General features: G+C 32.5%; 2 protein-coding genes across 2 annotated transcripts in view; both read left to right on the top strand.

Annotated features, from left to right (window-relative positions):
- Nucleotides 1–256, top strand: part of LOC143052400 (uncharacterized) — a 106,590-nt gene extending 106,334 nt beyond the window's left edge. The window contains exon 10 of the mRNA XM_076225431.1: nt 100–256. Within this exon, the coding sequence (XP_076081546.1) occupies nt 100–252 (153 nt within the window). The 3' untranslated portion in view covers nt 253–256. The remainder of the gene's footprint in view (nt 1–99) is intronic.
- A 10,652-nt stretch (nt 257–10,908) lies between these two features.
- LOC143052402 (leucine-rich repeats and immunoglobulin-like domains protein 1) lies at nt 10,909–20,585 on the top strand. The gene is made up of 8 exons (XM_076225434.1): nt 10,909–10,985; nt 11,565–11,645; nt 13,817–13,952; nt 15,086–15,183; nt 15,932–16,003; nt 16,659–16,818; nt 18,799–18,920; nt 20,388–20,585. The coding sequence occupies exons 5-8, from the start codon at nt 15,980–15,982 to the stop codon at nt 20,541–20,543; spliced, it is 462 nt and encodes a 153-aa protein (XP_076081549.1). The 5' UTR covers nt 10,909–10,985; nt 11,565–11,645; nt 13,817–13,952; nt 15,086–15,183; nt 15,932–15,979; the 3' UTR covers nt 20,544–20,585.
- Nucleotides 20,586–25,873: the final 5,288 nt, after the last annotated feature.

The raw sequence follows: 25,873 nt of genomic DNA, 5'->3' as shown, positions 1-25,873 counted from the left end.
ACCAAGGGGACATTCAAACTCATAGAAAGTCAATGCTTACTGCACTAATTTTTTGTGTATATACTCTCACATGTTTTAAATATATCTTATTAATTGCAGGATAGAAAATTAGGCTCTAATGTGTATGTAGATTCCACAACATCTACACTTATAATACGGAACTTTTCTCCATATGATGACGGAGATTATAGATGTATCGCTACAAATTTATTGGGTCAGGATCACAGAGATATCTACTTACAAGGACATTAACACTTAGATTGGTTGTTTGAAAATAAATGAAGTGATATATTACAACTTTCTTAAATTAGTTCGAATTTTTCACTAACCTTTATTGAATAAATTGATAACAAAACGCCAATATAACTACACCTATCTTCTAACACAACATGTAAATAGGAATATCTTATGTTCTAGTATTCGTTGAGGCGTTTTCAGTAATAAGTAACACTATCAAATGTTCACTATGTTTTTAGAAATTGTTGTTACTTTAAAGTAAGTTAAAAAGGCTATTGTGTTCATGTATTAAATATTTCTGTACTTTGATTAATTCATATTTACAAAGTCAATTACAAGTGAAAAGAGACTGCCATACAAACATATATCTAAAATCAATAAAAAAAACAACAGCTAAAGTCTACACACCAATATATCTGGAAATTAGAAGTAGTTTGAAAATACGACATTTGTTTGATTGAAATCTGCTGTTATGAAATTAAAAAATCATTATAAATAATCAAAGGTATCACTCTCATGAAAAAAAAATCTATTTTCGGATTAGGCTATCCGCTTAACCTGGGATATTTTGTTTGATCATCAACTTTAACTGTCGACCTACTCATATGGTGCAGTTATATTGATAATGGATATGTTATTATGACTTTTGGGTAGGTTCATTCGCTATATTTAGCCCATTAGTTAGTATTTGGTACTGACATAAAAAAAACAGATATCGCTTGATTTTAATTTGTTGTTAAATTATTGAGAATTTTTATAACAAAAAATTGCATGCTTGTCATGTTGAACTCTTTATTTGGGGTTTACTTAACTAATCTACACTAATTAAATCCTATTCCTATATAAAGTTATAAAGTAAATTACGTACACTAATTATTTATCATTATAAATACTTCAGACGATCATCGGCTCGGAAACAAATCGGCTGAAAATTATTGGTCTCTGTTTGTAATTAAGTTTATCAAATAGTAAGTAAGTACGTTCAAATATTACTTTCTAAAACTAATTTGGCTCGTTTAATTTTCATAAAATTTTGTCAAAGTAACAAAAATTTAAAATCTTTTAAAAATTTTAACCAACCGTTTTATCAGAAAAATTACACTGGTTATATAGCAAATAGACAAACACCAATTTTGATCATTGAGAAGCTTAATATTCCCTTCACAACACAACGTAATTAAAACGTTGAGCTGACTTTACAGTGTTATCTCCCTGTAGTGTTAGGTACCACCTTAATACAATGATGGTGATTTGTTATCTTTTCACAATTGTTTAAAACATACAAAACTTTGTATATACCATTGAGTATTATTAAAAGGCACTAACTTATCAATCTTACCGTAAACTATATATACCATCGAGAATTATGTGAAAAACACAAACTTATCAACAAAACCGTACGTTTTATTAGATATTTCCAATAAAATGACATACGTACGTAACTCGACATACGCACGTAACGGGACTGGTTATTTCTAACCAATTAATTTTGCTAAATGCGTTACTCAAGTTTTAACTAAGTATTCCTAGATTAGGAAACCCTTTCATAATAAATTTGATCAATATCTAATATTTCTAAGAGGATGAAAAACGAAAGAAATCATGATTTGTATATATCACGTGATGATTGATATTCCCGCCTAAACTTCACTGTCATAAGACCACGTATACATACCTATCTTTACCTATCTATCATACGATTCATTTGTTACAATTGAGTTGTCTTTCATAGTTTTGACCAGGACTTTGTTTTCCGATATGCTTTGCAAATTTTAATGAACCTTTTATTATTTGATGTTTATATTGCTTTTGTTTGTCGTTATCAGATAAATGTCCCGTCTACTTTTCGTTTTTTTTAATGTTTTAAAATATTAAATTTTTGTAAGTATTTATTATCAGATAGATTGTTTTAGCCATTTTAGAAAAAAAATGTGTTAATCAGAATGTGTCTCTGTTAAAGTTGATAACTGGAATTGCATCATACTTTATTAAGCATCATTTCAAACGTTCTCTTCTTCTGCAGTTAGTCTCCTTTATCTACGATCTCCGATTTTTTTTTCAACAGGAAAAACGTACGTCAACAGGAAGTGTATATTTGAAAAAAAATATTATACAGGCCTTGTGCTCCTTTAAAATTTAACAGTTGACATCCTCTTTACTTTCAAATGAAAGTCAACGAACATTAAAAATAAGAATATTTTAATTGATAATAATATATGTAAATAAAATGTGTACACCAATTCTTTATATCGATTGTAATTTGGAAGGTGTACTTGATTAGCAACGGATGACCAATAATCTGCATATAAACGATAGTAAACTATCAATTTATAGTACATAGTAATTGGCTAAAAATATCCTGTCCCCAAGTATCTCTGATAAAAAGTGGATGAGATGCCAATTTACATAGTTGTTACATTTTCGAGACAACTATAATGACACTTCAGTCTTATGTATCAAATTAGAAGTCGATTCTTAAGCTATCATATATATTGATTGAGTGAGCGAAATTTTAGTTTCAATTTTTGTCTCGTTTCGGAGGCTTATATATGAAAGTGACAACTATGCGACAGATCAAAGGACAGGATCACCAGTGAAGGTGTTACACGAGTGAATTTTTTTTTATTTTTTTCCCCTAATTATATACTTGTATATGGGATTGATTAGAAGCAGACTAACCTCGAATACGGGGTCAATTATTTTATAAGAGATCCTGATCGAATGACTTTAAGACTGTATTTTCGGCTTCTCTATCAAGCATGACGCATTTACGAGTAAGTGGAGGTATTGGTTTACTCGTAGAAAGACATGTGTGTCTTTATAAAGGTTACGCTATCTTGTTACCTAGCATATGCTTTGCGACTCCCAAGTTTTGGGCATGTATAAAAAGGTATATGCATTTATCATTATCATTTCATCATCCTTAATATATATGTAATATTTTCATGCTTAATTGCGTCTTGGTAGTTTTTAAAATTCATAATTTAAGAAAAACTAAAATATGGGTCAAGTGAATTGACAAGAAATGATGGGTGAACTTGATTACAATTTGCTTACGTTCTTATTCCATTATAATATTTGTGTCAATAAAATCATTCAAAGTTTAATAAGAAAATATTTAAAGATTGAAACAAATAGTTGGGGTTGATTTTTACTTAAAGTATATTCCAGAAAACAATGCGTGTTCAAAAAGCAAAACAAGCATGCAGTGTATGCTCCCCGTCGTCATGCTTCAATGCAATAGGACGAAATACGTTGAGCTAGGTTGGTTATGTCGAATAAAGTCATTTTATTGGAGATCTCTTATATAAAATAGAGAATTATGTAAAAAACGAAAACTTATAAACCTTACTTTAAACTTATGTACAGATACCATTTAGTATTATGTAAAAAGCACAAGTTTATCAACCTTACCATAAATTTATATATACCATTGCGTATTATGCGAAGAGCACAAATTTATCAACCTTACCATAAACTTATATACATTTTATACCATTGAGTATTATGTGAAAAACATAAACTTGTCTACCATACCGTAACCGTACATATACCATATAAAATTATGTGTAAAACACAAACTTATCAATCGGTGGCCGATTGGTCTAAGTAGTTACTACTGTAATCACTAGCCATTCAACACTGAGGTTGTGAGTTCGAACCCAGTTCGTGTGGGTGCACTCGACTTCAACCCTTATTGACTAGGATTGTCAGTTTTCCTATCGAAGGTCGTTGGTTTTTTCCAGGCACTCCGACTTCCTCCACAAATAAAAACTGACCGCCAAGAAATAACCTAAGTGCGGTACTAAGAAGTGGCGTTAAAACACAAAAAATCAAACCAAATCAATCAACCTTCCCTTGATATTTTCTCAAGAATAGATTTGAGCATTTGAAAAATGTGTACATGTTATTTATCTTTAACGTCATTACATGTAGTGTATCGGACGTTAGACACAGTAAATATTTCCTACGCTCGATACTTAATTATTATCGTATTTGTCCTGTTCATCTTATAAGATCACAATAATCGAAACCGTTGAACCGTCTATGTGTCAGTACATTTTTAAGGTCTTTCCTCTACGCGAGGAAAGACCTTATTGTTTCTCTCATGTTTTTTTTTACTTCCAGCATTTTTTTTTACATGGCCTCCCCCCTTTCTATTGGAGTTATCAGTACTAATATGGACCATCGGTAGATCTCATCATGAAGTATTACCAGATGAGGCTGTGTAGGATTTCATCATCTCCTGTAGAAGTTACCTCCCTTTTATTGTTTTTTTTTTTCGACATGGCCCATCCTCGTTGTTTTTCAAGATATCATGACCTTATCTAAACAATAGGTAGATCTCATCATGATGAATTACCATATGAGGCTGCGTTAGATTTCATCATCCCCTTTGAGAGTTACGTCCCCTTAAAGCAATTTTTTTTATTTGCATTTTTCATTAAAATTATTAGAGATAGCACCGATTTGAAAATGGCAGCATGTACAAGAACAGATGGCAATGTTTATCAACGTAAACAATAATGTCCGACTGTCTGTTCAAAAGTTACAACGGGACGATTCTTAAAAGTATAGTATTGTGTGTATATCTGTTTAAAGGTAACAGATATCAACCTACTATAAACTGCAAAGATGATCAGTAATTCAAGACCTTCAATTTGAGGTCAATATCAGGTTATGATGAAATTTCACCTTGACCTTCACATTATACAATGACCTTGTCCTTGTGATATTTGAAAGTTCAAGTGCTGAGTTGAATGGTGGTAGTCCCATGTCTCTACGACTTCTGGTTCTCAAGTTTGGTATTGCATCATATATTTGATGATTCATTGTGACATTGATGAAGTTTGGAATTGTCCCAATTTTTTTTCTACAATGATGCTTCAACTGCAGATCATTTATCATTTAACAGATTTGAGATATCTATTGTCGTTTTAGAGATAATGCAGTTTGACAGTTTGCGAGCGGAGGCATGTATTTCTGAAACAACAGCTTACCAGTTACAATGTTTTAGAAATTGAAGAGGTTAACATAGTTATATGTTTGACCAAATACCAAAAACATTCCATGGAAAAAAACACCAAAAAATCAATTTGAAATTTTCAAGTTTTGCATTGACTTTGTAAGTTTTATAACTTCAATTTATATAGTTGATATTGCATCATTATTGGCACTTTGTCAAATGGGGTCATCTGATATATCAATTTGAAGATCTTAATAAACTCTACTTAATTGAAAACATTTTACCCCTTGCTCATCCCAGGGGGAAGGGTAGGGTCTTTTAGTGCAAACATTCAAATTTCTCATATGGTAAGGTTGTCGCATATCAAATGAATGAACATAAAGCGTACATGTCAAATTTCAATTTGACATCCCCAAAAAATTAGTTGGTTGGGGTCATTGAGTGCAAAAAAAAATTTTCTTTTAAGATAAGGTTGTTGTATATCAAATGAAGGGTCATGATGTGTAGATTTGAAATATCAAATTCCTGACCTCCAAAAATTAGTTGGATGGGGTAATTAAGTGCAAAAATCTAATTTTCTAGAACATGGCGTTGTCGCATATCAAATGAAAGATCAACAAGTCTATGTTACATATATCATACGTCCGATCTCCAAAATGTAGGCGGATGAGGTCGTTAAGTGTAAAAAGCGAAAAGTTTCAGAAGGTATGCTTGTCGTATATCAAACGAAAGGCCGTACAAAGTACATCACAAAAACATCATTTTTACTGGAAAGACCTTTCCATTGTTTTACAAACAATTGAGATACTAGTTAAAAAGTTCACAATACTAAGTTGAAAAACACAATTCATTTACTACATTATTTAGCTATAAATGTATACGTAGATATAGGAAGATGTGGTATGAGTCACAACGACACAACTCTCCATCCAAGTAACAATTTATAAATTTAAAGAACACTTCTTTTAAACAAGACTTATTCCAAGTGGATCTTTTCTTGCTTGAAATGTTTCAATTAACAGAACGATATGCAGTAGTTTTATTTTGAATGCTTATCATAACTTTAGTCTTATCTAATTTATTATGACTTGTCTAATGATCAATTGTATCATAAGAAAATCATAAACTGATACAAATAATGACACGTAAGTATGAACGTTCCATAAAGAGCTTTTAAGTTTACAGCGTGCAACTATCTTCAATGTAAAAAGATAATCACAAATGTTTGTCTAAATGAAAACTGTGTTGCATTGTCGTTTTGGTTTTTTTGTTGCACTTCAGTGTTTCTGGTGATTCGTCGTTTCCCTCTTGTATTTGGTGTGTTCACCTCAGTTTTAGTTTGTAACCCAGGATAATTTTTTCTCTCAATCGATTTAAGACTTTCGAACAGCGGTATACAACTGTTGTCATTATTTATAAACACAATCAGAAGACATGTTGTTTTATATTTAGAATGCTTTTAAAGATCTCACAAAACATGTTTAACCCCGCCGCATCGTTTCGCCTTTCCAAAGTCAGGAGCCTCTGGCCGTTATTAGTCTTTTTCAATTTAAGTTCATTTATATGATTAACAGTTAAGTATGACGTTTAATTTCACTGAACTAGTACACATTTCTATTAAGGGACCAGCTGTGGTTCACCTCTAGGTACAGGATTTTCCCGTTTTGCAAGTTCTATTGGTGAATTTCGGCTAAAATCTGCTCTGTAACAGTGTGTTGTCTGTTGTCATTTTTTTCAAATTTCAAATCTCTATTTTATTAAAAAGAACTATGTTGTATAAATTCTGTCCTTAGATCAGTATTGTTCTAAAGAAAGTAAAATAACAAACATACTGAACTCAGAGTAGCTTTCAAAACATAAAGTTCGTACTTAGTAACCATGTGTCAAAATCAAAACACAAACACATGAAATAAATTGACTACAACTGTCATTTTCCTTAATTCGTACGGCATTTTTCTTAGGTATCGTGGATAATTTTGGGTCTTTAATTATGTTTTAAGGATTTTCCCTTCTCTGAGTGAACATCCATCATGTTTTGCTGTTTATTTGTAATTTTCCTATAAAGAATATTGTACATTGTTTAATTTACATTATTTGTACACTAATTTTACTCAATTTTCTGTATGTTTCGACAAAAGATTTTTTAAATGCAATATTAAGACGAAACATGAAATTACCAATAGTCCTTTAGATGCTGAAAAGGCGAATTGAATACTTAAAACTATTTGATGACATTCCTTTTTATCTTCATTTTAGCAACTTTGTATGACATAATAACAGCTGTTTCGTGATAAATGAATACCAAAACTTGATAATGCAGTGGCAAAACATTCATACAAAATCCAAATTGTATCAAAATATAACCTGGCAGAGATTTTGTTCTAAATAAGTGTTTCGTGATAAATGAATATCACAATTTGATAATGCAGTTGCAAAACATTCATACAAAATCAAAACTGTATCAAAATAAAACCTGATAGAGATTTTGTTTCCTCAGTAATTTTGATGGTCAATATATTTTGTCAAAACATTATTTTTCATTTTATATATGATACAAAGGCATAGGTGCATATAAATGCGTTGCTTAGTATAATGCCTTAGATTCTCAGAAGTTCATAACTCTATCTTAAAACCCCGTTATACGACATCATTTCTTATAGTCTCTGACGGGTAAAAGAGGGATGAAAGATACCAGAGGGACAGTCAAACTCATAAATCGAAAATAAACTGACAAACAAACAATAGTTTAAATGACACAACATAGAAAACTAAGGAAAAAGCAACACGAACACCACCAAAATCTAGGGTTAAACCCAGGTGCTCGTGTTGTTCATGTTATAACAAATCCGGTAAATAGTTTCATCCTGTAGATCTCATTCATGAAAGGATTGTAGTTATGAAGTGAGGAACATATCTGATATCATCTTTGAAACGGTTCTTCCATCGGTCAACCAATTCGTGATGCCGACCGTGAAATTTCCGAAGGGATGATTTCAGCTTCATCATTTGGAACTCTTAGTTTTATAGCTACCTTGTGAGCAGCAACCCTCTATCAAGAAAAATCGTAATAGGGAATACAAGTACGGGAATGTCGTATCAATTGTGAGCTATATACACCGTATGCAGGTCCTGCTGGAATGTTGCTTCTTAGAAATGGAAAGTTCACAATTGGAAAGCTGGAATCATCTCTTTTGTCGTAAAGTTTTGTTTTCAACCGACCTTCATTGTCAATTTCGAGATTTAAATCAAGATATGAGCCCGACTTAACTCATCAGTTCTATCCTCTATCTCTAGTTCGATTGGATAGATGCCTTGAACATAGTCCCCCAATCTTGAATTATTTAGTGAGATTTTATAGCGGAAAGTAAAGTTAAAAGATATTGCTAACTACTAATCTTTCTTCCAAAGAAGTTCCTGTATGAAGTCAGACTCATAATTATAAACAGAACAAGTCGACAAGACAAGGGGCACAATTTGTTCTAATTGGAATGCCGACAGTCTGTTGGAATACACATCATCTGAACGCAACACATATGGTATCAATCAAGGAATAAAGCATTTTGATAATGTCAGATTCAGAGAATAATTTGTGTGAATCAGAGTGATAATTCAAATGCTTGATTATGACAAGGTTCAGGCATAGATTACCTTGCTGTATTTGGCAAAACTTTTGGTCCTCAATGTTCTTCAACTTCGTACTCTATTTGGTCTTTCTAACTTTTTTGGATTCGAGCGTCACTGATGAGTTTGTAGACGAAACGCGCGTCTGGCGTATATACTAAATATAGTCCTGGTATCTATGATTAGTTTGTTTACAACCACTGGGTCGATGTCACTGCTGGTGGAGATTTATTTCCCCGAGGGTATCACAAGCCCAGTAGTCAGCACTTTGTGTATGACATGAATTGTCATTGATATGGTTATATTTATAAATTTACTGTTTACCAATTTTTTAATTTTTTGAAATACTAAGGTTTTTCTACCTCAGGCATAGATTACCTTAGCTGTATTTGGCAAATCTTTTAGAACTTTTGGTCCTCATTGCTCATCAACTTCGTACTCTACTTAGCCTTTTTACTTTTTCGGATTCGAGCGTCACTGATGAGTCTTTTGTAGACGAAACGCTCGTCTGGCGTATATACTAAATTTAGTCCTGGTATCTATGATGAGATTATTCTAAAAAAAATTATACAGTCAGGTATATTATCGGTTCCTGTTTTGATTTTAATGTTCCTTGTTACATAATCTTTCATCATTAGTAATCAACATTTAACTAAGTCTAGTAATTTATCTTCACCAACAGCATCCCCCACTTGGCTAGATAACCATGACAATTGCGCCATTCCTTGGAATATCGTTTTAACAAAACATGAAGAATTGATATGCGTATCTGTTTGCCATTTTGTTAGAAACATATTTTTGTTATCGTACAGAATTGTTGCTTCATCCTTAAATCATGGTAGTATTTACTGTAATTCTAATTTTTATATCTCTATAGGTATATGTTTGTTGATAATTATCAGCTTTGTAGTGAGATCGTCCAGTGAGTATAATTGTATTGTAGTAATTGGTGTAAGTTTATTCTGTCAACGAAACTCAGCTTTTCTTCTTTGAATTACATATGAATATTTCCTTTCTTTACCTAGATTGCATCTTCGTATTATGGAATTTCGTGCTATTAAGGGGGCTCGCGGGTGTACATCATTTTTTTAATATAGGAATTCGTTATATTTTATAAAGGGAAAAAATAGCAAAATGGAGTCACTGTTCATTTAAGCTCACAATCTTCCTCCGAAAGAAGGATACATTTTTGTTAATGTCCTTTTTTTCTGTTGAGCTAATAGGAGAAATAGAGGTAATATCGATATAAAAAAAATGAATTACAGAAATCCCTAAAGTTTTACAATTATTTAGTTTATGTACAGCTTATTTGAAAACAATAATAAAAAATATAGGTCACCGATGACATAAAAATATATTTCAATTTCAATGAAAAAATGACATTTTTGCACCGAAGGGAGATAATTTGGAGCTTTTTCAATGATATAAACATTTTAAAAGTCTTCTGGGGCCAAACCGACTCGATTTATTAGTTTTTGTTTTTTTGTATCATTAAGTAATAACTAATAGTGTAATAATGAAATTTGCAATGAAAAAAAAAACTAATTTTGATTTTTTGGCTGAAATTTGTTCACCCGCGAGCCTCCTTAAACATGCATTATAATGCCACAGTTATAATTTTAAAAGCAATCGTAGAACAAAGTCATACGACGTACGTAAACATCAAACATATTTTATGCTTTATTTTATGGTACAGGTTAAATTAAAAAGTGTAAATAGGATATGAGATGTCCATCAAACGTTTTATGTTTTTCTTACAGTTGCCTCATATTTGACCAAATTCATGTAAAAATAAGCGACTTACGATTCATCGAATTTGTAAATTGCATGAGTTTCCAGAGTTTTGTTATGCCACAATAAAAAATTTAATGCAAACTTAAAATTCATAGAAATGATTGCCGTTAATGAATATGTAAGATAAGTCCATTACGAATGATCAAATGAAATCGTTGCAAGTCAGCCACGATCATAATTTCGAGTTTAATTTCAGTATAATTTGTTGTCTCTGATGATAATATTTTTATTTTATTCAGCAAATATTGACTGTAATAGTGACAGTCTAATACCTCTCTTAATTTCAGTTGCAATAATTTGTCTTGACTGTAGACGTATACCACAGCCATACGACTGTACAACTGTTACAAAGTGTAATTCAAACGAGGTAGTATTTTATAGTAATGGTTATTCAAATATGTTAGCTTACCCGCTTTTGTATTTCACAAGCAATGAAAATCAGTACCTATCAAAAGTTAATTATATATTCCATTTTGTTTTAGGACTGACATAGTTTTGAACACAAAAATACTATTATATCACTTTTTAAGTTATAATTATTATTAAGTTTTGTTTTTTGCGATGTGAAGAAGTCGTAAATGAGTGTTACCTATCACAATGTGCATGCAGTTGAATAATATAACTTTTGAAAGTTTTTATTCCCAAAAGATAACACATTCGTGATATTTAGAATATCAAAAAAATTGCACCCAATATTATACAATGTGATACTTAAATTATTTTAAAAATGCCCCCAATAGTTTGCAATTATCAATACAACCTTTATAAAGCGTATTTTACAGGATTGAAGTATTAAAATGAACATGTATCATAATATTGCCATTTCTGACTGAGCTATAAGTTTTGCCAACATTTATGAGTATGTATGTTAATTTTTGACAATCAAGATAAAGAAATAAAATATAATGTTCCATAGTTTTACATTTACAATGAATAAACGTTTCAGGTGTGTTTTATAGAGAAATATGAAACCAGTAACGGACAAAAAACTTGGCATTTATACAATGTTGGTTGCAAACCACTGAATGTAAGTAGCTGTTAAACAATTGTAGCTTTAATGTATGTTTATAAGATAGATTTCAGGTGTCATATTCCTGACTTCGTACAGGAGTTTTCTTGTGTCGAAAATAGTGGATAGAACCATGGTGTTATAGCTAGCTAAACCTCTCACGTGTATGAGAATATAATAGCACGGCGATAAATAATGTTATCTAAGAGATGGCAATGGTTACCAAATATTCCAAAAAGAAATATAGAAAGATAAAAGATTTTATTTAATTAAACATTCAAATTTTTATATGTCATAAGCATTCAATTAGAAATGCTGCATATTATAACACAATTAAAAAAAATATGTGAATTGTTTAAAAGATTACGATTTCAACATTTTTTTTGGACTTTGAACTGCTTACCCTTCCAGCGTACCTAAATTATATGTGTTTTTATACGTGTGTGTTTCTTGAAACGTTCTTTTCATGTGGTTTTTTAATGTCGACTGCTATTTTGCCTTTCGTCGATTTAACTTTGGATATTTTTTTCTTTTCCTTATATTTGCTATTGTTCCTTTTGGTGTCAATTTCTATTCTGTTGCATATCATAATGAAATGATGACTCACTATATAGTAGGTAACCGTGTTTTATAATAGTATGATTTATCTTATGTCGTGAATGGTTTATCAAGATTTTTAACATGGTGTGTAATTCATTAAGATGGAAATACAACAACACAGAGAACACATTTAATAGGTCAATGTATGTAGATATAAGAAGATGTGGTATGAGTGCCAATGAGACAACTTTACATCCAAGACACAATTTGAACAAGTAAACTAATATAGGTCAAAGTACGGTCTTCAATACGGAGCATAAAAAAGCAACTTTTGTCAAGCTCGAAATCCATAAACGTTGTCACTAGTTTCACGGGAGACATCAGTATCAATCGGCTGGTAAAATCAAAATACAAACAAGTATGATATAGTAAAGAATACGTGTAGCACTTAAAGTATACTAGTCAACAAAAAAAAAATGATCCACAACTTTGGACTCAAACTTATCATAAAATGTTATAAAAAGGACTAACTGTAAAATTATCCAATAAACAATCATTTACAAAGCAAATGCATTAGATAATCTGACAACATTGAAAAGTTAGAAAATAGAGATTTATATTGATTTCAGGAGTTACATTAATTTTGCCGAAAATGATGAAAAAGTGGGCATTTAATTTCGAAGATGAGATTGAAGTATTCAAATATCTGCAAAGGCATTTCTAATTGTAAATAAACCACGTAACGGTTTCGTTTAAAAGTTTTAATAGTTATAGGAAGATGTGGTGTGAGTGACAATGAGACAACTCTCCATCCAAATCACAATTTATAAAAGTAAACCATTATAGGTCAATGTACTGACTTCAACACGGAGCCTTGGCTCACACCGAACAACAAGCTATAAAGGACCCCAAAACTACTAGTGTAAAACCATTCAAACGAGAAAAACCAACGGTCTAATCTATATAAAATATATTAAGTTCTAATATTGATTTTTTAATATTTTGATGAAAAATCGATTTTTTAAATTAAAAAATAAAAAAAAATATTAACCTTTTTTCCGTAAATCAATGTTTAGAAAATAACGCTTTGAAAAAACTAGACCAATTGAACTAGTATTAACTTCGGTAAAGTGAATCCAATTTCATTATAAAAGTAAAATACTTTGCCTTCTATCGTTTCTTTTGTTGACTGGTAGATTATAAATTTTTTAACTCTATTGACTTTGCTTGACGATAGATTGCTATCTATGTTTTCCTGTTATAATTGTTGTGTTTCTTTCGGTTGTGGTTTGTCACCAGGATTTGTATTCGCTCGATCAATTTATTTCTATTTACAAAAGATATACTACTATTGCCTTTATTTATCCTACATCCTGTATATCCTTCTACTCATTTAGATATAAAACCGTATTGTCCCCATTATAAAATCGGCAGCTGAACCTCGAATACATTTAGAACCTTAAATTTTACAGAATGACACCATTTTTAATTTTGCAATGTCATGAGTGTTGTTTACAGAATGAAAACATGATAATTGAAGAAAAAATAATAAAAAAACCAACATTTTATTGTTTATAACCAGATTTAACGTATTTTTTACTGTTAAATATTATTGTGAGTAATTTGTGTTTTCCCATTTATCATTTAAGAGTTGCACCTCATCAGGCACACGTTTACCTGTTGTCGGAAAACAGAGTGCTAGAAAAAGCATAGATACCACCATATGTCATGAATGCTGTAGTGACAAGGATATCTGTAATTTAGAAGGTCACTGTGGTTCTGCAAGTAGGCTTCTAAAACATTTAATTATTATCGAATAAAGAAAACAAGTATAGAAATTCAGTAATGAAGAAAAATGCATATCCATGTACAACATGTTCTTGTAGGTAAATACTTAGAGGACTAGGTAGAGCTTAATTCATATTATTCTTCATTATTCATGTTATTGTTAAGTATATGAATGATTTAAACTCAAATGGGTGACTTGGTAAAAGCAAATATTTTTTTCATAGAAAGTATAATTCCGTCATTAACACCTATGCTCAAAAGACGTGTCATTCTGGCTGCTCGTGATGAAGAAACGTGTAGCTACTACCAAGTGGAATAGGATATCACGTTGGATGTCTTGTGTAGAAAAGTTTCAGTTTCAGTGCAAGCTATGAATCCGTGTAACAATTATAAGGGCTGTCCGGATGTGATCTCTTTCAAGGGGAACTTATGGTTTCTATCTAACACAACTTATATTTCCAGTGACTCAATTCAAGACCTATATGCGACTGTCATACAAGTCAGAGGTTTGACTAGATATAAAACTAGGTTTTATTTACCATTTTCTACATAAGGAAATGGCTGTGTTATAAGTCCTGAATATGACTCTTTTCCATTCAACACATGTGTTTGAGGTTCATTTTGACATTTTGACACTTTCCGTTCTGAATTTCCCGTGTAGATCGAAATATTTGTTATTTTACTTTTTTGTTCTTTATTTAATTCTTGACTTCAATAATTATGAAAAGTTGCTACTGAACGTAAAGCAAGAACCAAAAAAGAAGTTAATCTTTTATTTTCGATCTAAGGCTATAAAACAATTTATGGTAGGTCTATAAAACTTACAGAAGATGTTGTATAATTGCCAATTAGACAATTCTTCACCACACACCAAATAACGTAGAAGTTAACAGCATTATGTCAGCGTTTTGAAAAGATATGTTGACGAACCATGTGATGGCTTATAACATTACGAACCTTGTATAATGAGTTTTTTTTTCGATTTAATTCTATAAAATGATTTATGTCACATGTAGGTCTATATGGAATAAGGAGACGAGTTTTGATTGCCAATGAGACAATTCTCCTCCACAGTTCACATGAAATAGTTTTTCATTTAGACAGTTAATACATTTTTAAACATGTTTTAGATTTTACCAAGCCGTTTGGATCAACTTTATGCTATGACGGTCCTTTAACTAAAAGTTCGAACACTTGTAATCAGTTAACATTATGTGATAGCGATTCGGTAAGTTTGTTTATTTATTGATTCCTACAAAGGAAAAAATATATATATAGTAGCAAATAAACAAAAAAGATTAAACGAGGTCTAGATTTGCAGTTTCTAAACAAGGCAAATGTTCATAAGGTAGTTCATGGGTTTATCATCATCTTGAATTCTACAATAGTAAATAATCGGTCTAGTTCTTTGTCCAAAATCTGCAAATTTGGAGACAGATTTTCAATGTATTGGTTTTACTGTGGTTTTTTTATAAAGAAAACTTGGTTATTCATTGCATTGTCGAAAATTTTTCAACAAATACCAAAAATTGATTTTTCAAATAAGCCATTTAAGGGAGATAACTCTTTTAGATTAAATGAGGTCTTATGACTAGATTTCCAGTAGCTATGTTAATGTATTTAAACAGGAAAATATTATGTTATATTTTGTTGGTTAAACTATCAACTTGAAGGTTCTTTTCGTTGTACATGTACAAATATGAACCCAAAGAAACCCCTCCTTTTCCCCTGCTAAACAGTCAGATACCAAACTATTCACCTGTTAGATTTCTTTTTGTTTAAAAATTTAGAAAAAAGACAAATACAACATGAATCTGCAAAAGTTAGGGAAAACTCCAATAAAAAAAGAGCACACGATGACATAAAATAAATGTACTGGTGTTTATTTTAACAGTTTGTGAACATGGATCATATAATCAAACTCCTTACCTTTAGCCTGAAATTATCAATCTAAATTTGCATATTTCATATTACAGGCATGCTCTATAAAACAAACACGAAATCTCCTTGGTGAACCTCGTTGGATGCATGGTTGTTCACAGAAATCGGTATGTTGCATCTACTGTATATTCATTATTGTTCGTTGAATGCCATTTGCGCGAATTCCAGGGGTACAGATGAACCCCTAAATTAAATGTCCAACAAATGACAAGTTTTCTGTAGGCTTGTATCCAGAATTCAGAAAACCTGTGAACTTAACATCAACGCAGTAAATGTGTCCACAGTAGAAAGATTTCAAGGAATATTGTGACAGGGAACTGATATGATAGTTATGTATCATAATATTAGTGACACAATATAACGGCCAAAATAAGGATGGCATGTTCCTATTTCATTTAAAAATCTCAAAGTCATAGTTCAACTTTAATGATACATTGTTAAACTCAACTGAAATAGTTATCATTCAAAATAAATACATTTCAACATAAACAGATTCCTAGTTGTTAGTATAATTTTTTCCTGGATTATGTAATACTTGCCACGTGTAATCAACAAAGCAGCGCTTTTTGGCGCACGTATTCATGATCACTGTTGAAGAACACAAATATTTTTGAATACTCAACATTCTTTACGCATACAATAAAATCAAGACGTCACTTTGTTAAGTATGCAGTACTCTGATTTCATCAAGAAAAACTATATTGATACTAATCAGGCAATATGGGAAAATTTATATCACACTTAAAATAAATAATTTTTCAGCAATGTTCAACAATTGCACACATTCATCCCCAGGGAATCTGTTCATTTTGTTGTGACACGGAATTATGTAACCGTAACTGTACCATCAAATCAACAGTAGCTTCTCCCCCATCCACATCTACTACTACTACAACTATGGCGCCATCAACGCCTATTCCTCGTAAGTACCATCATATCAACAATAGCTCCTCCTACAACCCAACTACTACAACTATTACAACTATGGAGCCAAGAACACCTGTTCCTCGTAATTCCATCAAATTCAACAATAGCTCCTCCTCCAACCACAACTACTACAACTATGGCTTCAAAAACGCCTATTCCTCGTAAGTACCATCGAATCAACAATAGCTCCTCCTCCAACCATAACTTCTACAACTACTACAACTATGGCTCCAACTACACCTTTTCCTGGTAAGCACCATCAAATCAACAATGGCTCCTCCTCCTCCAGCCACAACTACAACAACTATCATAACTATGTCGCCAACAACGCCTTTTCCTCATAGGTACCATTACATCAACAATAGCTCCTTCTTCAACTACTACATTTTGTATAACTATGGCGCCAACAACGCCTATTCCTCGTAAGTAGCATCAAATCAACAATAGCTCCTCTTCAAACCACAACCACAACAACTACCATAACTATGGCGCCAACAACGCCTATTCCTCGTAAGTACCATCAAATCAACAATAGATCTTCTTCCAAAAACAACTACTACAACTATGGCGTCTACAAGGCTTATTCTTCGTTAGTACCATCAAATCAAGACTATCTCCTCTTCCAGCCACAACTACAACAACTACTACAACTATGGCGCCTACAGCGCCTATTCCTCGTAAGTACCATCAAATCAACAATAGCTCCTCTTCCAGCCACAACTACAACAACTACCATAACTATGGCGCCAACAACGCCTATTCCTCGTAAGTATCATCAAATCAACAATAGCTCCTCCTCCAACCACAACTTCTACAACTACTACAACTATGGCGCCAACAACGCCTATTCCTAGCAAGTACCATCAAATTAACAATAGCTTCTCCAACAACCACAACTACTACAACTACTACAACTATGGCACCAACAACGCCTATTCCTCGTAAGTTGTCTTTGAAATGGTTCATCAAAGGTACCAGGCTGTTCAATTTGGTACGCCCGGCGTCTTGCTACACAAGACTCATCAGTGGCGCATTGATTTCAACCGTAGGAAGTTACCTGAAATCACCCCCAGTTTTTAGTGGGGTCTTGTTGCTTAGTCTTTAGTTTTCTATGTTGTGTCTTGTGTACAATTATTTGTCTGAGTTTGAGTGTCCCTCTGATATCTTTCGCTCCTCTTTTATCAGAGATACAGATACCAGGGTCCCGCTAGACGCACGGTTTGTCCACAAAAGACTCATTCTGTTAACAATGGAATCAAAATGGTCAGATAAGTGAGAGCGTAACAAAATTAAAACTTTGAAAATTGTACTATATGCGTCTCAGGCAATCCGATGTATTGTGTTTCGAATAACAATTTCATACAAAGCAAATTTACACTACAAAATATAGCAATGATATTTCATGTAATGACATTTTTGATAGTATACGATATAGTAGAATCCTTTTGGCGTGGCGACTCTGGATTTTCAGTCTTACTATAAAATGCATAATCATGACACAAACCTTATTTAAAATCTAGATTTTTTTTTATTTCACCTTTGGCAATCCTTAAGGGAAGCTAAAAATGTGATTTCATCATCAAATTTTGACTTTTGACGAATTGAGAATTCGTTGGTTATGAAAACAATGGAAGAAAAAAAACAACCAGTCGGGAAAAGTATATTTTTGCTACAAATTCTTTGATAATTTATTGACAATGTCTAGGCAATATTTATCTTTAATTGTTACTTATCCTTATTCATATAGACTTCCTAATCTCATTCGTCACACATCATATTCGCCATTTTAATGACGTCACATTATAGAAATAATATAGATACGAATATTTGGGACATGTATCATTATCGAAAATCAGACCAAGAAAGACGAGGAGTTAATAAATATGCATCTTAATAGAAAAAAAAGAACATTTTTCTTGTTACTTGTGTTGACATTTTCATGATATTTCATATGTTTATTTATTTCTTTTTTCAGTGACGGCCCCAATTATTACACAAACTATTATACGACCAACTAATATCAAATATGGCGATACCGTTACGATCCAATGCATTGCCACAGGAAATCCTAAGCCAACAATAGGTTTCTTAGTTAAGGTTAACAATTATTGTCTTTTATCTCAATTACATATACATATAAATACTTGTGTATCGCGTGTCATAATTTCTTTTTCAATATTTAATTGAATTTTGTTTGACAGCAGATTTGTAAAAGCATAAAATTGGCATTTTCAAATAATGCTTGGTTGAATTTAAGTATGATAAAATATTGTAGATTGATTTGTTTATGTAATGTTCTGAAAAGCATACACAAAATGTTTTAACTGGCTGATCACGTCCTTAAAACTGTTGATTTAAATACAATGATGTGATTTTTAGTATTTTCATTCATATTTTAAGGGAAAAGAGCGCGAAATATGGAGAATAATCATAGCCCTTTAAAACTCACCTTAACTAATGAATTTTGCGTCGTATATATACAAATACATGAGGTATATATTTTTTTCCGCAATTGTATTGTTTTCTGTTTGGTATTTAATTAATCATTAAGATCTATTTTGTTCCATCTGGTGATCCATTTTCTTTGCAAAAACCAAAGGCAGTCAGCAGGGTAAGTATCATCCGTTGTTCGACCTGCTAGTCAAATTGATTTTGTTAAAATATACTTGTTTGTGCTGCAAAGAAATTTGTTTTGCATGCACAATTATTAGATGTATAACAATTGTGGTTTTTACCCAACGCAATTATTGGTTTCAACGTTGAATTCAATTAAGACTTGGTTATTTTGTTTTTCGTATGGGCTTGAATTATGTTTACCTACGGGTTTATATGATTCGTTAATTCTATATCCACTCCTCAAAATCCATCCTAAATTGAGGTATTTTATCCAAAGCAATCATAGGTTTGGACGTTATTTTAAATTCAAACTTGTTTACAAGAAACAAATGTCAAATGATATCTTGCTTTTAAATGTTGTCCCATCTATGATAAATAATTCATTGCTGATCAAATGTGAATCATGTTCATGTATCAAAGCAATTAAGCTCTATGTCATTTAGTACTATTACATTGTGCTACATTACATTGAATGTGTAGCTTTAATCATTTTGGTGATGATCTTTGATAAATAGTCGTGGCATCTAGTGCATTGGAAAAATCATCAATTTTACGCATGGGCAAAATCAGGAGACTCTTGTCTTCGTTAGTTTTGTTTGTTCTTGTTATCTTAGTTCATTTATATGTTTAGGAAATTATGACGTCCATTTTCACCGAACTTTTTACACATTTTAAGTGCCAGCTGAATTCCGCCTCGGTTACTGGATTTTCTCGATGTGTTGAAGACCACTTGGTGGCCTTCGTCTGTATTTTACTTTTTGGTCGGGTTGTTGTTCATTCTTTATTTTATTGTACAAAAAACAACGAAGTGTACTATTAATTGAATGTATATCGTTTGCTTTTTATGCATGACGTCATCAGCTAATTTTTCCACTTATGAATTTGAATGCCCCTTTGAAACTTGCGCCTCTCATTTATTGATTATTAGAATAAGTTAATGTTTTCCAGGGTAGAAGATTGGGCGCTAATGTGCATTTAGATCCAACAACACACCTTCTTACAATATCGCACTTTTTACCTTATGATGACGGAGTTTACAGATGTATCGCTGCAAACTTATTGGGTGATGTTCATAAGGATATCCACATACAAGGACATACTTAATACTTAGATTGGTTGTTTGAAAATAAATGAAGTGATATTTGATAGCTTTTTCACTTGCTTTCATTGGCTTAATGTATTACAAAACGCCAATACAAGTACACCTTATTTCTTACAACACATGTAAATATATACAATAGTAATATTTTATGTACTAGTCTTCGTTGAGGCGTTCTCAGTAGCTAGTAACTGGTAATTTAACAGATTCTACTCTTGGGGAATTTGTCAGCTGGTTACATATAGAATTTCAGGAACGTGTGTTGAACTATGTTTTTAAAGTATTTTTTTTTTACTTTAACCAACGTTCTTGAAGACTATTGTGTTCATGTAGTAAATACTTCTGTACTTAGATTAATTTATGTTTACAAGTTGAATTACAAAGAGACCGCCATGCAAAATAACGTCCAAAGTCAACAAAAGAAAAACAAAAAAGCTAAACAATAACACCGTCTAGAACACCACATGCGGGGTAGTCGGCTATGTTTGACACGGGGTGGCAATTTTGAAGCGAAGGAAACTATCAAAGTAAGTTCAAGTATAAAGATTTCTTTTTTTTTTTAGAATTTTTAGTATCCTATAATGTATTGCACGGAATGGAAGTGAAAAATAATCTATTTCCTGCAAGCAGAAGCAGTCGTTTTCAGTGCTCTGTTTTCTCAAACACCTCTCCCTAGTTTCCAGTGTTGCAAATTTTCAGACTTCATATGCAAATTTCTGGATAGAAAACTACTTTAGATTACCCCCTTCATAATTTATAAAGATTTGCATTCCTATCGAGGCGTCAGATTTTGTGGCGTCTCAAGGGGTAGAGGCTTTTGATAAAAAAAAAGAATTGATTTGCTATAAACCGTTCTTCATCTACTTTATTATGATAGAACTGAAGATAATTCATTTTGCCTGTTTTATTTAGTCTTATAAGACATGGGTTTTTTATTTCATAAATAGTAAAAAAAATGACTCACAATATCTTGTTTTAAAGCTGGCAAATTATTTGTTTTCTTTTTCAGTCACTTTCATAGTCAGACAAAAAAGTCACGGATGCGGATAAATGCACCGAAACATGGAGAAAATCTTGGAGCAGACCTCCATATCAGATTTGGCCGAAGCCACCAACTGTCAATCTCAATCATTGGCATCATAGTTCTTAGTTTAAACATATTTATTTATAATGGATCGGACACCAAGTTGTTGCAACTTATATTAATCCTGCGTCTTTGGATCGGCCATTCCGCGCTCACACCAGTTTTCTGTAATGTGTCCAATACTTTTTGGTCCACCAATAAAATATAAATAATTACCGTGAAAGGTCTGAAGCTAGTTTTCTAAAAGATCGTAAAACCTCTTTGTTGTTTCCGTATACCACATTTCCTGTGTCGTTTTTTTTTAACATAAACCTGACTGTCTCCAGGAAAAGAAGAGGTAATATTGTCTAAAGGAAATTTGTTTTCTTTTACCATTTGGAAAAAGATAGAACATCAGCAGGCAGATAAAGTTTTTTTAAGATTTTGAATCGCTGTTTTGAAATCGTTTTGATTAGAAGGGTCATCGTCCTCAGGTCTCCTTGAAGCTGTATTGTCATTTGATGATAAAAATGCCGGTGAGTGTTTTTTGAAGAGAGTCATCGAGTTTTTTTTTGGAGTGAGTGCTTTTTGCGGCGTGCACGAGTGCTTTGAGAGGAACCTGCCGAAGAACTTTGCAGGACCGTGGTGTAGTGGCTAGTGCATCGGACTACTAACGCAAAGGTTCCTGGTTTGATCCCGGCTTCGGATAGAAAATTGAAGGACTAAATGTTTGGCTCTCTCTTGACACCTTTTGCGTGTATGTTCTTGAGTAAACGATGATAGTCCGTTAGAAGGGGACGATAAACGACTGACTCGTGTTAAGAGAGAGCCATATCACTTGCACGTTATAAATATCCTTGTAGATTTCGAAAAAGAGCAGGCTAATGCCGCTACAAGGCAGCACTCGCACCCGCAAAGTGGAAAGGGATTAATATAAGTTACAATAACGTTTTTCCCAATCCATTATAAAAAAAATATGTATAAACTAAGAACTCTGATGCCAATGATGGAGTTTGACTGCTGTTGGCTGAGGCCAAATCTTATATGGAGGTCGGTTTTATGATTTTTCTCCATGTTTCGGCGCATTGGGCCACAGCCGTAACTTTTTTCTGAACATGAAAGTGACTGAAAAAGGAAATGAAATCATTTGCGTTTTTATTCATCTGATGGGTTAAGACTTTTTCAACTGATTTTTTATTATTCGTTTTTATGTAATTCTGTTATTCCACTGTCTCAGGTTAGGGGACGGTCGGGATCCCGCTAAAAAGTTATCAAAGGTATCAGGATTATAATTTAGTACGCCAGACGCGCGTTTCGTCTACATAAGACTCATCAGTGACGCTCATGTCAAAATATTTACAAAGCCAAACAAGTACAAAGTTGAAGAGCATTGAGGATCCAAAATTCCAAAAAGTTGTGCCTAATATGGCTAAGGTAATCTATGCCTGGGATAAGAAATCCTTCGTTTTTCGAAAAATTCAAAAGTTTTGTAAACAGAAAATTTATAAAAATGACCACATTATTGATATTCATGTCAACACCGAAGTGTTGACTACCGGGCTGGTGATACCCTCGGGGACGAAACGTCCACCAGCAGTGGCATCGACCCAGTGGTGTCGATAGTTATCAAAGGTACGAGGATTATAATTTAGTACGTCAGACGCGCGTTCCGTCTACATAAGACTCATCAGTGACGCTTATGTCTAACATGTTTAACCCCACCACATTCTGTATGTATGTGCCTGTCCTAAGTTAGGAGCCTGTAAATCAGTGGTTGTCGTTTGTTTATGTGTTACATAATTGTTTTCCTAAATGTTTTGTACATAAATTAGGCCGTTAGTTTTTTCGTCTGAATTGTTTAAAATTTGTCTTTTCAAGGCCTTTTATAGCTGACTATGCGGTATGGGCTCTACTCATTGTTGAAGGCAGTATGGTGACCTATAGTTGTTAATTTCTGTGTAATTTTGTGACTGTAGAGAGTTGTTTCATTGGCAATCATACCACATCTTTTTTTATATATTAAAACAAAATATTTTGAGTAATGGTTTACTATTTATGAAATCAAAAGCACATGTCTATAAGACTAAAAAACAGGCAAACTGAAGTACCTTCAGTTTTTAATGTGTTATCATAATATAGTTGATGTGTTTGAAATAAAATGTATCATATAAAGACCTATTTATATGCAAATCTATTCCTTTTTTTTTATCAAAAGCATCTACCCCTTGAGACACAAAATCTGACAAAATGAGCGACACTTTATATTTTGAGAAAAACTAGTTTTAAAACCAATTAATTTTAGGTAAGAAGCTGGTATTTGATTCCATTCCATGATAGGAATTAATTTCTATAAAAAGATACGAGGGAAAGTCGTCTACAATCGTTTTTTATCCAGAAAGGAGTAGGTCCGTTAAGACCACTTTTTGGCCCCAAAATATGGCAGTTTTACAAAATTGTTAAAATGTAAACTTTTAGTTATTTATTGGATAGTAGAATGGTTCTGCTACATAAATATGGGTTGTTTTTGACAATACAATTAGGAGATAACTGTATTGTATTTTAAGCTCCGACGGCATCAATTGGGGATTTGATGGTCGCAAATTAAGTTTACTGGCGACGCGTTAGCGGAGACAGTAAACGGGTATTTGCGACCATCAAATCCCCAATTGATGCCGTCGGAGCTTAAAATACAATATTGTTATCTCCATTCTAATGAAACTGACAGAAAACAATGTTAAAACATGTATTTAAAATCTGGAATATGCCGTCTGCGCTTGCGCGTACGTCCCATAGCATCAATTGTCAATTGATGCCATGTAAATAAGTGACGTTATCCAATCAAAAGGAACGTTATAAACGTTGTTGCATTAGAATGCACATATATTGGGGACTAGCACCATTAAGTCATGCTAAATTACTGAAATCTTAACAATTCCAGTATTTTACTTAAATTTTAGACGGTTTCCGTGTAAAACGAAAGTGGCCGCATTTGTGTTCATCCAAAATATTGAAATGGAAGTTGTATTTGATGATTATACATAACATATATAAAGGTTGAGGATGAACACGGATGCGGCCACTTTCGTTTTTGACAAAAACCATCTGAAAAGTGACATTTTTTTCGCATATTTGATAGATTTTTCATATTTGAGCTTGAATCGGATCGTTTTTAATGACGAAATAAGTTAAAATCTTTCACATAAATTAATTGAATCATATGAAATAGACACTTAAGTGTTTAAAAAGTGGTCAAAATCTTTCGTCAGATGAAACTGAAATTTGAGGCCAAAATCGGTCCTTACCGGACCTACTCCTTTGCATCTGAAGCCTCAAAATTAGCAACACAGAAAACTAGGGAGAGGTGTTTGAGAAAACAGATCACTGAAAAAGACGGCTTCTGCTTGTGCTTGTAGGAAATAAATTGTGTTTCACTTGCTTCAGTGCAATACATTATATGATGATAAGAATTCTAAAAAAAGAAATTTTGGTACTTGAACTCATTTTGATAGCTTTTCTTCGCTTCGAAATTGCAACCCCGTGTCAAAGATAGCCCAGACCCCGCATGTGACGTTCTACTATATCTTGAAATAAGGATTGGTTTAGAATGCGACAATTGTTTTATTGAAATCTGATGTTATAAAATTAAAAAAGTCATTATGAATAAACGAAATTATCCCTCTCATGAAAAAAACCTTTGCATTTATTTTCGGATTAGGCTATCCGCTTAAACTAGGATTTTTTGTTTGATCAGCAACTTTAACTGTCGACATGCACATTTGTTGCTGTTATATTGATAATGGATATGTTATTACGACCGTTGAGAAGGTTCAGTCAAAAAGTTAGTATGTGGTACTGGCATGAAAAAACAGATATCGCTTGATAAAAATTTGCTGTGTAATTATTGAGAATTATTTTAACAAAAAATTTAATTCTTGTCATGTTGAACTCTGATTATTTGTCTAGATTCCGCTATACTTTCGATCATTTGTTAGTTTGATCGGCTCTCCAACGTTTGCTTTACGTTATGGATTTTCAGATAAAGGAACTACCATTTGATTTTTATGGGGAGCTAGGTAAAAAAATAACTGCCCAGCATTTAGTTGTAATCTGCACTGCCTTTTTTTTATTTTTCACTCTAATTGATAGTGCTTTTTTTAGCAGTTTATCTCTTTTTTCAATAAATTGTCATCCTGCCTTTTTTGCCAAGCTTCTTATCAGCCTTTTTTTTTTTACTCAAAACTCCTGTCCTGTCTTTTTTCAATATTCATAATA

Source organism: Mytilus galloprovincialis, chromosome 11 (genome assembly GCF_965363235.1).
Source record: "Mytilus galloprovincialis chromosome 11, xbMytGall1.hap1.1, whole genome shotgun sequence".
In the NCBI taxonomy this organism is placed as follows: domain Eukaryota; kingdom Metazoa; phylum Mollusca; class Bivalvia; order Mytilida; family Mytilidae; genus Mytilus; species Mytilus galloprovincialis.
The sequence above is the reverse complement of the archived record's forward strand: the minus strand, read 5'-3'. Positions and strand labels throughout refer to the sequence as shown.